Here is a 14,563-nt window from a genome sequence, read left to right as displayed (position 1 = left end):
GCCCAGCTAGCCAGGCCCAGGGACATCCCCACTACTGGAACCTGGGCAGGGATTCCTGGGTTCTTTCCCCAGCTGGTGGGAGGGGGGCTAGAGGCTTAGCCACGGAGAGGGGGGGACCCTGTGAGGCCTGCAGGGCTCTGTCACTCCACTGGGAGAGGACTGGGGTTTGGGGGTGTGTGTGGGGGGGCGCTGTTAGCCAGGATTCTTCGCTGACATGTTTCCCCTCTGTAATGAGCTCAGTAAAATTCTCTCCTGGGGCAGTTGTAGGGCTGCAAAGCTCTTTGAAGCGCTGGAGAATAATCAGCAACTGCTGTTTTCTGGGCCATTTATCAAGTCTCGGATCAAATTTGTCACTATGCTGCCAGGAGAGATTGTGAACGAGAACGAGAACCCTGCACTGGCAAAGAGCCACCTCCCCCAGGCTTTGATCTGCTGGGAAGGCGCCATCACAGCCGTGGCGCGAGGGATCCCTTTCCTGGCGCCATGCTGCAGCTGCCTCTGGCGTGGGGCATGGCGGCTGTTTATACAGGGGTTCCCTCGCCTGGCAGTGAGCAGCAGCTGCCTCTGGGGTGGCGTGCTGGGGCTGTTTATACAGATTTCCTCCCCCACCCTGCCTGGCACTGAGACATGCCCCATCAGCATTTTGGGTTTGGCCGGGGGGTGGGTGGGGGAATGCAGCGGTAGGAGCCCAGCCGCCAGGGTGGGAGCTGTTATGTAATGGCCAGTGCTCACTGTCCTCCCCACTTGCTCCAGCACATTAGCCATGAGCTGCAGCGCTGATGGATTTAATCTGTTTAGGTGAGTTGCCACCTGACCGCTCCCGAGCTGGCCCCATCTCCAGCCACAGGACCCCAGCTGCTGGCCCTGGGGCTGCCCTCAGCTCCCCCCTCCCACCCCCGCCTGCTACAATGCTCTTGAATTTGTCCTTGATTCGCTCCATTTCTCCATTAAACAAAGCAGGATAGTTAATGTGGGCGCACCTAGACTGGGCTGGGGGAGCAAGCGTGTGTTTGTGTCCTACCCTCGGGGCGCGGGGGGTGGGGGTGGTGAGCACCACAGCCAATCCAGCCCCAAGACAGGGGAAACAGACTGGTGTGGGGGTACAGGGAATGGACTACAGGGCCTTTCCCTAGGGGCAGAGGGAAGAGGTGCTGGCTTTTGGTGCACAGGCATGGGTGATGGTGCTTGTGCAAGGTGTGTCAGGGTTAGAGCTGGGAAGGCTGGCCGCCAGGCCTGTGGGGTCTGGGTCTATTGGTTAGAGTGGTGGGAGGTGGGGGCCGGGTGTCAGGACTACTAGGTTTTAGGCCTCGCTGCGGGACAGGCCATGGAACTAGTGGGATGAGCTGGGCGGCAGGACAGTGGGGTTCCAGTCTCAGCTCACTGGAGGGGGGTGTGGGGGAGAGTTCACACCTCATTCACCCCCCCACCCCCAAGATCTCTGCTTAATTGGAAGAGCCACCAACCTCCAGATGTGTCAGAAATGGGGAGAGTGGAGGGTGGGGGAGTTGGTTGGAGCTTGGGGTGGGGGGGAAAGACAGTGCTGGGGGAGGAGTAGAGCTTATCTGTCTTTCTTGCCCCCACCCATCCCTGCTGACTGAGGTGCTGGATTCACAGTGAAGGGAAGTGGTGGGGGAGGAGGCCTGGCAGGAGACCTGGGAGCCTCCCCCACAACTGCTGCGGTCAGCATTGCAGCATTAATTGCTCTTGGGGTGAGTGGTTGCAAGGTGATGATGAGCAGTTAACTAACAGACCCTGAGACAGAAGGGGAGCCCAAGGCTGGGCTATCAGGGGGCTGTGGGTCAGGACTGAGGGGCACTGGCAGAGCTGGGGTGGAAACCGATAGCTGCTCTGGCCCATATGGGGGTCCCTGGCTCATAACTGGGCATAGGTGCTGAAACGGGGGGTGCTCTTGCACCCCCCTAGCTTGAAGCGGTTTCCTTCATATCCAGCGTTTACAGTTGGGTTCAATGGCTCTCAGCGCCCCCCCTGTACACATGGGTTCTAGGGCCCCTGTAACTCAGGGCATCTGCTGAGGAAAGTTTGTGGGGATCCAATACATCTGCTTCCATTTGCTTCCCTGAGCAAAAGGCCCTGTGTGCTGGGCTCGCAAAGGGCTCGCACTGACACCTGGTGGCAAGAGGCAGAATGACAATGTCAGCAGCATTGAAGGCAGGATGAGCCAGAGCTCCCTCTCTGGTCCCCTCCCCACCCTTGCATCCCTGTGCTGCAGCAGGCCTGGGCTATAGTGGAGGCAAGGGTTAAAGTGCTTGGCAAAGGGGCTCTGATTGGCTGCTTGCCCCACCTCCTGTGGTATAAGCGGCCAATCAGAGCTGCTACAGTGCTCTTCCCCCAGGAGGTGCAGAGGAGGCAGGGGTGGGGGTAGAGTTAATAGGGGGTGAGAGGAGGGACAGTTTGATGGGGCAGGCAGCTGTGAAGGCACTTTAATAGCTGTGGAAAATTACAGATCATAGAACATCAGGGTTGGAAGGGACCTCAGGAGGTCATCTAGCCCAACCCCCTGCTCAAAGCAGGGCCAATCCCCAACTAAATCATCCCAGCCTGGGCTTTGTCAAGCCTGACCTTAAAAACTTCTAAGGAAGGAGATTTCACCACCCTCCTAGTGAAAAAGTTTTTCCTAATACCCAACCTTGAGACCATTACTCCTTGTTCTGTTATCTGCTACCACTGAGAACAGTCTAGATCCATCCTCTTTGGAACCCCCTTTCAGGTAGTTGAAAGCAGCTATCAAATCCCCCCTCATTCTTCTCTTCCGCAGACTAAACAATCCCAGTTCCCTCAGCCTCTCCTCATACGTCATGTGTTCCAGTCCCCTAATCATTTTTGTTGCCCTTCGCTGGATGTTTTCCAATTTTTCCACATCCTCCTTCTAGTGTGGGGCCCAAAACTGGACACAGTACTCCAAATGAGGCCTCACCAATGTCGAATAGAGGGGAACGATCACATCACTCGATCTGCTGGCAATGCCCCTACTTATACATCCCAAAATGCCATTGGCCTTCTTGGCAACAAGGGCACACTGTTGACTCATATCCAGCTTCTCGTCCACTGTAACCCCTAGGTCCTTTTCTGCAGAACTGCTGCTGAGCCATTCAGTCCCTAGTCTGTAGCGGTGCATGGGATTCTTCTGTCCTAAGTGCAGGACTCTGCACTTGTCCTTGTCGAACCACAACAGATTTCTTTTGGCCCAATCCTCTAATTTGTCTAGGGCCCTCTGTGTCCTATCCCTACCCTCCAGCATATCTACCACTCCTCCCAGTTCAGTGTCATCTGCAAACTTGCTGAGGGTGCAATCCACACCATCCTCCAGATCATTAATGAAGCTATTGAACAAAACCAGCCCCAGGACCGACCCTTGGGGCACTCCACTAGATACCGGCTGCCAACTAGACATGGAGCCATTGATCACTACCCATTGAGTCTGACAATCTAGCCAGCCTTCTATCCATCTTATAGTCCATTCATTCAGCCCATACTTCTTTAACTCGCTGGCAAGAATATTGTGGGAGACTGTGTCAAAAGCTTTGCTAAAGTCAAGGAACAACCCGTCCACTGCTTTCCACTCATCCACAGAGCCAGTTATCTCATCATAGAAGGCAATTAGATTAGTCAGGCATGACTTGCCTTTGGTGAATCCATGCTGACGGTTTCCGATCACTTTCCTCTCCTCTAAGCGCTTCAGAATTGATTCCTTGAGGACCTGCTCCACGATTTTTCCAGGGACTGAGGTGAGGCTGACTGGCCTGTAGTTCCCTGCATCCTCCTCCTTCCCTTTTTTAAAGATGGGCACTACATTAGCCTTTTTCCAGTTGTCCGGGACCTTCCCCAGGCACCATGAGTTTTCAAAGATAATGGCTTTGAAATTCTTCCTCCCACAACTCCTTTTTCAGACTACTTTAAGCATTGCAGGGAGCAGGGCCTGCACTTGTCCCCCACATGGGTTCAAAGCCCCCTATAGCCAAACACTCAACCCTGAGCTGTAAAGATACCAAACCCTAATGAACCTCCCACCTCCATCACTCCAGGGCACAATAATGGAATGACTGACACAAGAGAACTCAATTAATAAAGAAGTGTGGTATAATTAAAACCAATCAACATAGGATTATGGAAAATAGAGCCTGTCAAAATAACTTGGTATATTTTTTTGAGAGTCAAAGATGAGTGTTGATGTCAAACACTTATCCTGGGGTACCATGGCAAATGACTTACAGAAGTCTATCTTAAGAAACCAGATCAATACTAAATCACCACAGCACACATTAACTGGATTAAAAACTGGCTTACTGATCTGTCTCATGTTGTACTTGTAAACAGGAAATCATCACTGGGTGCATGTTTCTACTAGGGGCCCACAGTGATTGGTTTTTGGCACTATCCTGTTTAGTATTTTTAGCAATGACATGGAAGAAAACAAAAAATAATTGCTGATAAAGTCTGCAGACGACACAAAGATGGGAGGACTAGTGAATAATGAAAAGGATAAGTCACTGATACAGAACGAGCTGGTAAGCTGGGTGCAAACAACCAATATGTGATTTAATATGGCAAAATGTAAAGTTATACATATAGGAACAAAGAATGTAGGTTACACTTACAGGATGGGGGACTCTATCCTGGGAGGGAGTGACTCTGAAAAGGGCTTGGGGGTCGTGGTGGATAATCAGCTGAATGTGAGCTCCCAAAGTGAATCTGTGGCCAAAAGGGCTAATGCAATCTTGGGATGTATAAATAGGGGAAGATTGAGTAGAAAGGAGGTTCTGTTACTTTCGTAGGTGGCGCTGGTGCAGCATCTGCTGGAATCCTGCATCCAGTTCATAATGCAAGAGGGATGCTGATAAATTGGAGGGCTCAGAGAAGACCTAGGAGAATGATTAAAGGCTTAGAGAACATGCCTCATAGTGAGAGACTCCAGGGGCCTGATCTATTTGGCTTAACAAAGAGAAAGCTAACGGATTACTTGGTCACACTTTAGAAGTACCTAGTGGGGAACAGCACTTGGATAACAGAGGGCTCATCAATCTAGCCGACAAAGGTCTAACACGATCTAATGGCTGGAAGTTGAAGTTAGACAAATTCAGACTGGAAATAAGGCACAAGTTTTTAACAATTTAATAATTAACTATTGAACAACTTCCTAAGGATTGTGGTGGATTCTCCGTCACTGGCAATTTTAAAATCAAGATTGGATTTGTTCTAAAATATCTGCTCTAGTTCAAACAGGAATTAATTCAGCTCAGTCCCATGGCCTGTGTCATACAGGTCAGAGTAGATGATCCCAAAGATCCCTGTTGTACTCAGTCCTGCCTCAGAGCAGCAGGCTGGTCTAGCTCTCTCTTCCAGCCCTACATATCTATGATTCTGTGATATATAATCTATGGTTCTATGAATGGGACAGAAATTGCAGAGTGGCTTCAAGTTGCGATTGAGGGGCACTGTACTAGTGCTGTGTGTAGAGGGGTCCACAAAGCCTGCAAGGGTAGAATGCTCCCCTTCTGAGCCCCCATCCTGCTTCCTGCTGCACAGCCCGCCTAGTACCATGTCTGGGCATTGGGGCCAGGGCTGCAAGGGCAAAGTGCCCCCTATTGGGCCACTGTCCCACTCCCTGCTGTAAAGCTCCCCCTAGCACCATGGCCCAGCACTGACACACAGACTGCTAGTTAGTCAGGACTCTTTATTCCCTCTCTCCCAGTGTTGGGTTTTGATGGAGTTTTCCGGGAAAACACTGATATGCTGGAAACACTGTTTTTTTAGGTTACTTTCCACCGCAGGGGACTGAAGGACCAAATACTCACCAGCAGAAGGGAGGTGGGGGGATAGGGCCCTGCACCCGAGGTGATGTGGCTGGGGAAGTCCCAGAGGGCAGGTTAGTGTTATCATCCCTCCTTCATAATGAGGGTGAAACTGAGGCATAGGCAGGAGAAGGGACGCGCCTCAGGTCACCCAGCCAATTAGGGATAGAACCCAGAAGTCCTGGCTGCCAGACCCCGCATGGGGGTCTGACGTGTCCATGCTTCAGGTTGTGTGTGGTCCCCGCCAGCTGTGCATTGCAGGTTGTGTCTCCTGGGTGCCTCTACGTCTGGGGGCGTCCCAGGAGTCCATGTGTCTGGGAAGGACTGTCCCCCAGGCGCTACGCTGCCCCATCTCAGCGGACCAGGTGGAAGGTGAGCCAGTAGACGATGAGTGGCTGGCAGGCAGCAGCCCCCAGGGTGACATAGGTCTGACCACGCCCACCGCCCCTGGGATGCCCCATCCCATCTGGCACCAGGGACGGGTGGAGCTTCATTCGCAGGGAGCGTGCCTGGGGAAAGACAACATTAGATATAGGGGGGAGCCTGGCCTGGTAACCCACCTGCCCCTGTCTCTCCCTGCCACCACCTCAGCTGTGGGGAGACAGCATTAGACATGGGGGATGAACTGGTAATTATCCATGCCCACTCCTCTCCTCACACAGCCCCATGCCCAGGGCCCCACCTCTCAGGATTGTGGGGACTGCGCTGCCCCCATGGGGTGAGTTGAACATTGCAGCTACTGTGGCTGAGGGAGCCATTACCAAGTCCCATGACGCCCCATGTTCAAAGGCTACTGCTGCCGCTGCCCTGCAGCTGGGATTGGCAGATACCACCCTGTGGGGACAGGGCCCTGGAGACTAGCCCAATGGGATGGCCTCAAACGGCCCACAGGCCACATGGCCTCGCTCACTTCTGAGGCTCTTCCCCTTTCTCCACTCCCAAGCACCTCCAACCTGTGGGGTTACAGGGGCTATAGCTGCTATAGAGAAGCAACCCCCATTCCTGGGTGCCTAGTGCCAGGGATTTATGGGGGCTCTATGTGTCTATATAGGGGCTGGCCCTAGAGATTACAGAGGCTGTAGGTGTCCGTATTGGGCCCTGCACTCACCAGGAAGTACATGAGGGCACAGGATGTCCAGGCAAGGGCCACGTAGTACCCATCACTGCCAAAGAGCAGCCCCCCCAGTACAGCCAGGATCATCCTGGAGGAGACAGAAATTAGGGGAGGGCAGGGCCAGGCAGTGAGAGGGGGCTCCTCAGATCTCCCCTCCCTGCACAGATGCACCAGACTCCATACTCCAGCATCATGTCATCCAGCCTGCTCCCTCACCCTGGTGGGACTCCTCAGACTCACCCTCAGTATCATCCCACACAGTCCCCCGTTCCCAGCTGGACACCTCAGACCCACTCTCAGCTTCGCCCCATCCAGTCATCCCAACCCTGGCAGAGCCCCCAACCCCACCCCAGCATTACCCAGTCCAGCCCCGCATTCCAGCAGAACCCCAAGGCCCACCCCACTGGTGCATCATGGGAGATATAGTCCGTGCAAGGGAAACTCGCACAGTGGAGAATGGGGGCTTGAGGCTCCCGGACTATAACTCCCATGATGCCCTAACAGCAGCTTTTCCCCCAAAATTTTTGAGCAAAACTGAAATATTATCAGAATTTAAATTTTTGCCAAAATACTGAAATTTTCCATTAAAAATTTAGATAATTAATTTTTTGTTTTCATTAAATTATTTGCATTTCAGCCTAGTTTTCTGTAACCTCTGCCCCACATTTGTAGCCTTGAACCCCCCCTCCCTGAGAGTTGCCTGGCACTGCTGCCCGCCCAGCTGGCTTGTGGCAGCAGAGCTGTCCTGTGTGCAGACTCACCCCACATATTTGTACCCACTGTAGGCGAGCAGGTCAAAGGGCGTGAGGTCGCTCTGCACTGTCACTAGGTACAGACTCAGCAGCAGGGCGAGGACCTCGATAACGACCCACACAAAGGCAGTGCTGGCGCACATGCCCAGCACCTCCGGGGAGAACCTGCCAAGGAACCATGATAGCAAATCAGCCTTAACTTCTGACTCTGGGGTGGGGTGCAGGTGCTATTTATACAGGGATCCCTTGCCTGGCATTGAGACGCAGCCACCTCTGGAGTGGGGTGCAGGGACCGTTTACCAGCACATAGCAAAGCTACACCCAAGTTTGAGAGAGGAAATGGGGGAGAATCCTGCAGCTGGCAGAAACTGTAGCAGGGATTTAGAGACAGGTAGAGTCACCCAATCTGGAACCTGGCTAGGAGGACACCTGGGTTCACACCTCAGCTTTTGAGGAAAACCCCAGGTGGATCCTCCACACCTGGGAATCACTGGAACAAAGGACCCACTGTGCTAGGGCACTGGGGTCAGCACTGCCTGCAAGGGGAGAGCGCCTCTGACAAAGTCTGTGGGACAAAGGTGGGCTGAGAGTTTTGGTGGCTCCAGGGAAGCAGGACCCACCTTTGCTGCAGGCCCAGGGCTATGCCGGCCAACAGGATATAGGTGATAAAGGCCATGGCTGAAATAGAGACACAGATGAAGCATGAGCTAGAGCTTCCACTAAGGGGAAAACACAACCCATAGACAGGACAGGGAATGTGACGGGAGGGGATCAGCCTCCCAGGGGACAGTGCTAGCTATGTCTGTCTGCCTAACTGACCGGGCAGTCTGTCCACTGACCCCCCACCCCCATTCATGCGCCCCACCATCCATTCATTCCCATACACACCCTCTCTCTCTGTCTGACACCTCCCAACTGCTCTCTCTCTCACACTAGATACAGACAGAAACGGGGGGTCCCTTAGACCCTAGCTACCAGTCCTAGGAGAAGGGTCATCAGGCCCTGGCCTCTGGGGCTGTGGGTGAGTGGCCTGAGAGTGGAGGGCATCAGACCTGACTAACCTGGGCTAGGAGGAGAGGCCCCTTCCCCATCACTATTTGCTTGATCATACTCACTGGGGATGTACAGGTCGGGTGCGTTGATGTCCTGCCGGGGTGTCAGGGGTGTGTCCCTGCTGTACCGAACCTCCCAGTTCTAAAGAGAAGGGAGAGTGATTAGATACTGCCTCTAAGCCTTGCAGATCCTTATCCATTAAGCAGGGGAAACTCAGGCACAGACATCATCATCATCATGCAATTGAACCAATGGCAGAACCCGGACTAGAATCCAAGAGTCCTGGTTTCCCAGGCAAACCCCCCATCATCCCCCCAGTATCCCACTGAACCACAATCTCCTCCCAGAACTGCAAATAGAACCCATGAGCCCTGGCTCTCAGCCCATGCTCCTCTATCCCACTTGATCCTATTCCCCTCCCAGAGCTGGGGAGAGAACCCAGGAGTCATGACTTTCAATCCCACAGCTTCTGCATCAGGATGTGCGGCAAGGGCGTCCCGTACCTGGTGTGCATATGGGAAGAGCAGCAGCGCCAGCTTCTTGGTCACGTAGGCAGTGTCCACGGCGAAAAAATATTTGAGCCTGTTCACAGACATGAACCTGTGGATCTGTGCAGGGAGAGAGACAGGTTATGGAACCAGAAAGGGGACTTGGGACTTACTGTGCCAGGAAGAGCAGGGGGTCGTGCTATGGGGCATAATGGAGGACTAATCACACCAGGCTGCACAAGGAGATTACTGCACTGGGCAAAATGGGATGTGTGTGACAGGGGCTTACTGCGCTTGGGGCATCCTGGCAGGACAAAGCCCATCACTAGTCAACTAGTGACACCTCCCCATTCTCCTGTGCGGGCCAGATCCAATTTATAGACAAGAAACTGAGGCAAAGAGACAGGAAGGGAACCCTGGAGTCCTGGCTCCCAGCCCATCCTGGCTCTAATCCACTAGATCCCACTCCCCTACCACCGCCAGGTATATAACCCAGGAATCCTGGCCCCCGAGGTCCACTCGCCTCCCAGAGCTGAGAAAGGAACCCAGGAGTCCTGACTTCCAGACCCCTCACTTTAACAAGCAGACCGTGCTCCCTTTTGGGAAAGGACCATGGAGACTCAGTTCCCTCTGCCCAGCAGAGGGGGTACTGCCACAGTAGGGGAGGACTCTCCCGACCATGGGGGGGCAGGGTATGCAGACTCCAGAGGCTGCAGAGCATTCAGCACCCCCAATCTGCCCAGCCCCCTCCATTCTAGCCCTGTGCAATGCAGGGGTCTGGGTCTTGTCCCTCCTGTACCTCCTTGTGGACAATGTCCTTGCTCTGGCTGGCGATGGAGGAGCCATACGCCACGGCCACGTTAGCCATTGGGTCAGCCAGTAGGGTGTTGAAGCCCATGTCGATTCCTGAGGTGGGAGTGCCTTGTGCATGTGGGAAACCAGCACTGGTGTCATCGAAGAGCTGGTGGGGGTCCGGGGCAGGAGGGACCATGGGGCCCCTGACTCGGTGCTTGGAGCCTGCAATACATATGAAATCAACGTTGATCAAATGTGCAGACAACATGCAGATTGATAAACAATGACTGGGCCAGGGCTGTCATACAAAGCAAGCTGAATCGATTGGGGAGCAGGGCCCATTCAGACACACTATATTTTAATCAGCCAAAATTGGCAACCCATCTAAGAACAAGGGGGTCAGGTCGTGCCGATCGAGCTGGGACTGTCTCCTGGAGAGCAGTGACTCTGGACAGGATCCAGGGGTCAAAGTGGACAAGCAACTGACTATGAGCTCCCAGTGCCATGTTGTGGCAATGAGGACCAAGGCGACCCTTGGAGTCACCCAATCTGTAACCAGAGTAGGTGTAGGTAGGAGCACACAGCACTGGGTAGACCCTTACTGGAACAGGGCATCTGGTTCTGGGGCCACAGCTTGGAAACCGGAAGAGCGTGCAGAAAGGAGCCGTCAAAGCGACTTGGGGGCTGAAGAATAAAGTCTCTCACTCGAAGACTTTAAGAGCTAGAGCTGCTCAGCTTCTCAAAGAGAAGATCAAGACTTACTCCTGGTGTCTAACTGCCTTGCTGGGGAGCGGCGAATGGGACGCAGCTGGGAAATAGGGACACGCTGGTCTTTTCTTCCTGACTTGGGGTGGGGGTGGGGGGGCACTCTACCGTGTATCTAACTCACGCCACATCACAGCAGGCCTGGCCGTGGCATCGCCCCTCCCCACACAGGGCCTGGGGTCCCCCCCCCAGCTCCTGCAGGGCCCTGGACGGTGTCAGGAGGGCTGAGCCCCATTACACCGGGCGCTGCCCCCAAACCACCCTGAGGCCCCCAGCCCCGGAGAGACCCCCCGAGTGCCCGCTGGGGTCCAGCCCCCACAGCTGCCCACGCGCGGGGCCAGGGGAGCCCGGAGCGGCGGGAACCCGACGCCGCGAGCCCGGGGGCGGCTGGAGGCCGCGGCGGAGACACCAGCCTGGCAGGGGCTAGCGCTGGCCCGGGGCCTCCCGAGGGAGGCAGCAGCGGGGACCGGGAGGGGGGGCGAACGGCCCAGCCCTCAGGAGAGGGCGCGCCCCGAGCCCCGCACTCACCTTGCCCCCCGTAGCCCTGGTGATAGGCCATGGCGGGCTCAGCGCGCGGCCAGCCTCCGCGGGGCTTTGTGGGTATGAATAACAATGAGCTGCGGGCCCCCCCCCACGGGCGCTTTCACGGGCCCTTCGTTCGCTGCGGGCGCCTCGTACCGGACCCTGAGACCCGGCAGCGGCCACGTCCCCGGCCACACGCTCCCCACTTCCCATTGGTCGCCGGCGCACGTGGATTGGACAAACGGTCACACTGATTGGCTCAGGAGATATCAATCCACACCCAGTTGTTCCAATGAGAAGTCAGAGGGCAGGCTGTGTGGCAGCAGGGAGAGGCGCATGCGTGTTTACTGCGGATGAAGCTCTATGTACCAGGAGTGTGGGGGCGGGGGCCAGCAGTTGCGAAAGGGCAAGCAGAGCGGGCGAGGGAGTAACTCAGCCAGGGTTCTGCATACTAGATCCATGCTCTGTACAGAGGTTAGTGGCTACTGCCAACCAGTGCCCCCGCACTGCACATACAGTCACAGATGTCAAGGCCAGAAGGGACCATTGTGGTCATCTAGTCTGTCCTCCTGCATGTGACAGGCCACAGGACTGTCCTGAATTAATTCCTGTTTGAACTAGAGCAGCTACTTGAGGGGGGGGGGGGGAACACTGATTCTTGATTTAAAAGTTGTCTGATGAAGAATCCACCATGAGCCTTGGGAAGTTGCTCCAATGATTAATTACCCTCACTGGTAAAAAAAATTATGCCTTCTTTCCAGTCTGGCTCTGTGTTGGTTCAGTTTCCAGCCATTGGATGTTAGATCTCTGTCTGCTGGATTTAAAAGCTCGTTGTTAAATTTCCATTCCCCATGTAGGTACATATAGACTGTGATCAAACCACCTCTTAACCTGCTCTTTGTTAAGGTAAGCAGGTTCAGCTTCTGGAGTCTCTCATCTAAGGCACATTTTCAATTCTTTAATCATTCTTGTGGCTCTTCCCTGACTCCTCTCCAATTTATGAACCTAATTCTTCTTGAATTGTGGACACCACAACCGGACACAGGATTCCAGCAGTGGTCGCACCCCAGGCCCTGACACAGAGGTAACGGAGCCTCTCTTCTCCTACCTGAGATTCCCTTGTTTGTGCATCAAAGGATTTCATCACACTGGGAGCTTATGCTCAGCTGCTTATCCACTATGACCACCAAGGCTTTTTCCAGGGTTACCAATGGGGTTTTTGCTGGCCACAGATGTGGGGGATGGGGAGAGTTCATATCTGAATAACAATTTAGCACATTTTTAAAAACAGAGCCTGCAGGAATTAGTCAAATCCCATGGATCACTGGGAGACTAAGCCCATTTGCACCATCTGCACCCATCTGTACCCCAAAGCACATCCCCACTTTGGGCCACTGACTCCCACCCTCTCACGGCCCAATTGGCTGGCCCCAATTGCAGGTGAAGTTATTCGCTACTGGTAGTAGACTCTCAGTGTGTGAAAGTCATCCCCACACTGGTGACTTCAGTGGAGCCTGGTCAATTTCCACCTGCTGAGAGCCTGCCCCAGAGGGGTCTATGTAAAGTGCCAGTTCCTGGAGTCCCAAGATTACAGGGTTTTGAGTAAAGTGACTTGCTTAACTCACCGTCCCTTTTGGACAAGCTGAACCTTTGCCTAATAGCAGGCATGACTCCACAATGCCTGGCTGGAGAGCCCTGACCACAGCACGGGCTGGGGGCTGTATCCAGGATTGCAGGGACTCATCAGTGCTTGTGAAAATCAGCTGAGCAGGAGCTCCCAGTGCCATGCTGTTGGTATGAGGGTGAATGTGATCCTGGCATGTCTGAGGGACATGGAGCAGGAGCTGGGAGGTGAATCCCCTCTACAGCACACAGCACTGGTGAGACCGAGACTGGATCTTACACCCACATCCAGTTACGACTCTTCCAAAGGCTGATGACAAATCAAGGGGAGCCTCAGAGAAGAACCACAAGAAGGATCCGAGGCCTGGAGGACCTGCCTTGCAAGGAGAGTCTGGTGGAGCTGCATTTAGTTTATCCCAGAGAAGGTACCAAAGGGGCTCAATCCTGGCCTTTCAGCACCTCCACAGGGAGATTTCTTGGAGCTGGGGGCTCATTAATATCACAGACAAAAGCTGAGCAAGAGCCAAGGGCTGGGAGCCAGTGCCTGACACATTTAGCCTGGAACTGAGGGACACATGTTCAACAGGGAGAGGGGACTCACCCTTGGAACAACTGCCCCAGGGATGGGGAAGGGGGTTCTCCATCAAGTGAGGTCTTTCAATCCAAACTGGATGTCTCTCTAAAAGCTCAACTCCAGCTTAGCCAGCAGCTCTGGGTGGGGTGCAGGGATCCATGTGGGGAAGTACCCAGCCTGAGTGATTCAGGAGTCAGGATGGAGGATGAGAACAGGCCCTTCTGGCCTTTGAATCTCCCATCCATAAATCCTGTGGCAGGGAGTCCTGCAGCTCACCCACTGACTCTCATACCAATCTCCAGGGAATCTAGTTCTTTGCACACTGCACAAGGAAGTCTTGCATGCTGCACATGTTCTCTGAGATAGGGGCTCCCTTGCCTGGGCACTGCCCCCTTGTCCTGGCACCATGGGAGCTGCAGGGAGAGATGGAGAGGAGGCCTGGGGGGAGGGCAGTGGAGCCAGTCTCACTTCTCTTACCTGAGCAAAGGAGTCCATGGGCAGTCAGGACCAGCCATTCTGCCAGGGGCATTAAGGGGAACTGAATTCCTATCCATCTTAGGGACCATCTCCAAAATGCAACAACATGGGGGTTGGGGGGGGGGAGGGGAAAGGAAGGAGGCATAGTCGGACTTTGGTAATGCAGAGCTGAGACACCTTGCACCCCGAAGGGTATTGGAGAGCAAGGGGAGTGGGGATTGTAGGCACAGAGGGGGGGCAGGAGGCACTGGGGATGGTGTCGGGGGGTGCAGGTTGGTAGGAGCAGGAGGCACAGATTGGGGGGTTGCAGGATGGCACCTGGGCTGGGGGAAGAGGGTCAATTAGGAGCATGATATGTGGGTCGCACTGAGGGGGTGAGGTATGGGGGTTCCGGGGGCACATGCAGGTAGCATAGGGGGTGAAGTGCAGGGACAGGAGGTGTGGGTTGCACTGGGGGGTGAGGAGTGGGGGTTCAGGGGACACATGCATGTAGGATGTGCAGGTAGCACTGGGGTGCAGGGCATAGGGGGTGCAGGGACAGGGTGGCACTGGGGTTGCAGGGCCCCCGGGCTGAGTCATAGCAGGGGATG

General features: G+C 54.5%; 1 protein-coding gene across 1 annotated transcript; it reads right to left on the bottom strand.

Moving 5' to 3' along the window:
• Positions 1-4,532: 4,532 nt before the first annotated feature.
• Positions 4,533-11,504, bottom strand: YIF1A (Yip1 interacting factor homolog A, membrane trafficking protein). Its single transcript, XM_073351614.1, has 8 exons — positions 11,306-11,504; positions 10,017-10,234; positions 9,233-9,337; positions 8,792-8,870; positions 8,297-8,354; positions 7,686-7,841; positions 6,919-7,012; positions 4,533-6,319 (listed from the first exon to the last, which is right to left on the bottom strand). The coding sequence occupies exons 1-8, from the start codon at positions 11,334-11,336 to the stop codon at positions 6,164-6,166; spliced, it is 897 nt and encodes a 298-aa protein (XP_073207715.1). The 5' UTR covers positions 11,337-11,504; the 3' UTR covers positions 4,533-6,163.
• Positions 11,505-14,563: the final 3,059 nt, after the last annotated feature.

This window comes from Lepidochelys kempii, chromosome 7 (assembly GCF_965140285.1).
Source record: "Lepidochelys kempii isolate rLepKem1 chromosome 7, rLepKem1.hap1, whole genome shotgun sequence".
Taxonomy (NCBI): Eukaryota; Metazoa; Chordata; order Testudines; family Cheloniidae; genus Lepidochelys; species Lepidochelys kempii.
This window is presented reverse-complemented; position numbering and strand designations above follow the sequence as displayed.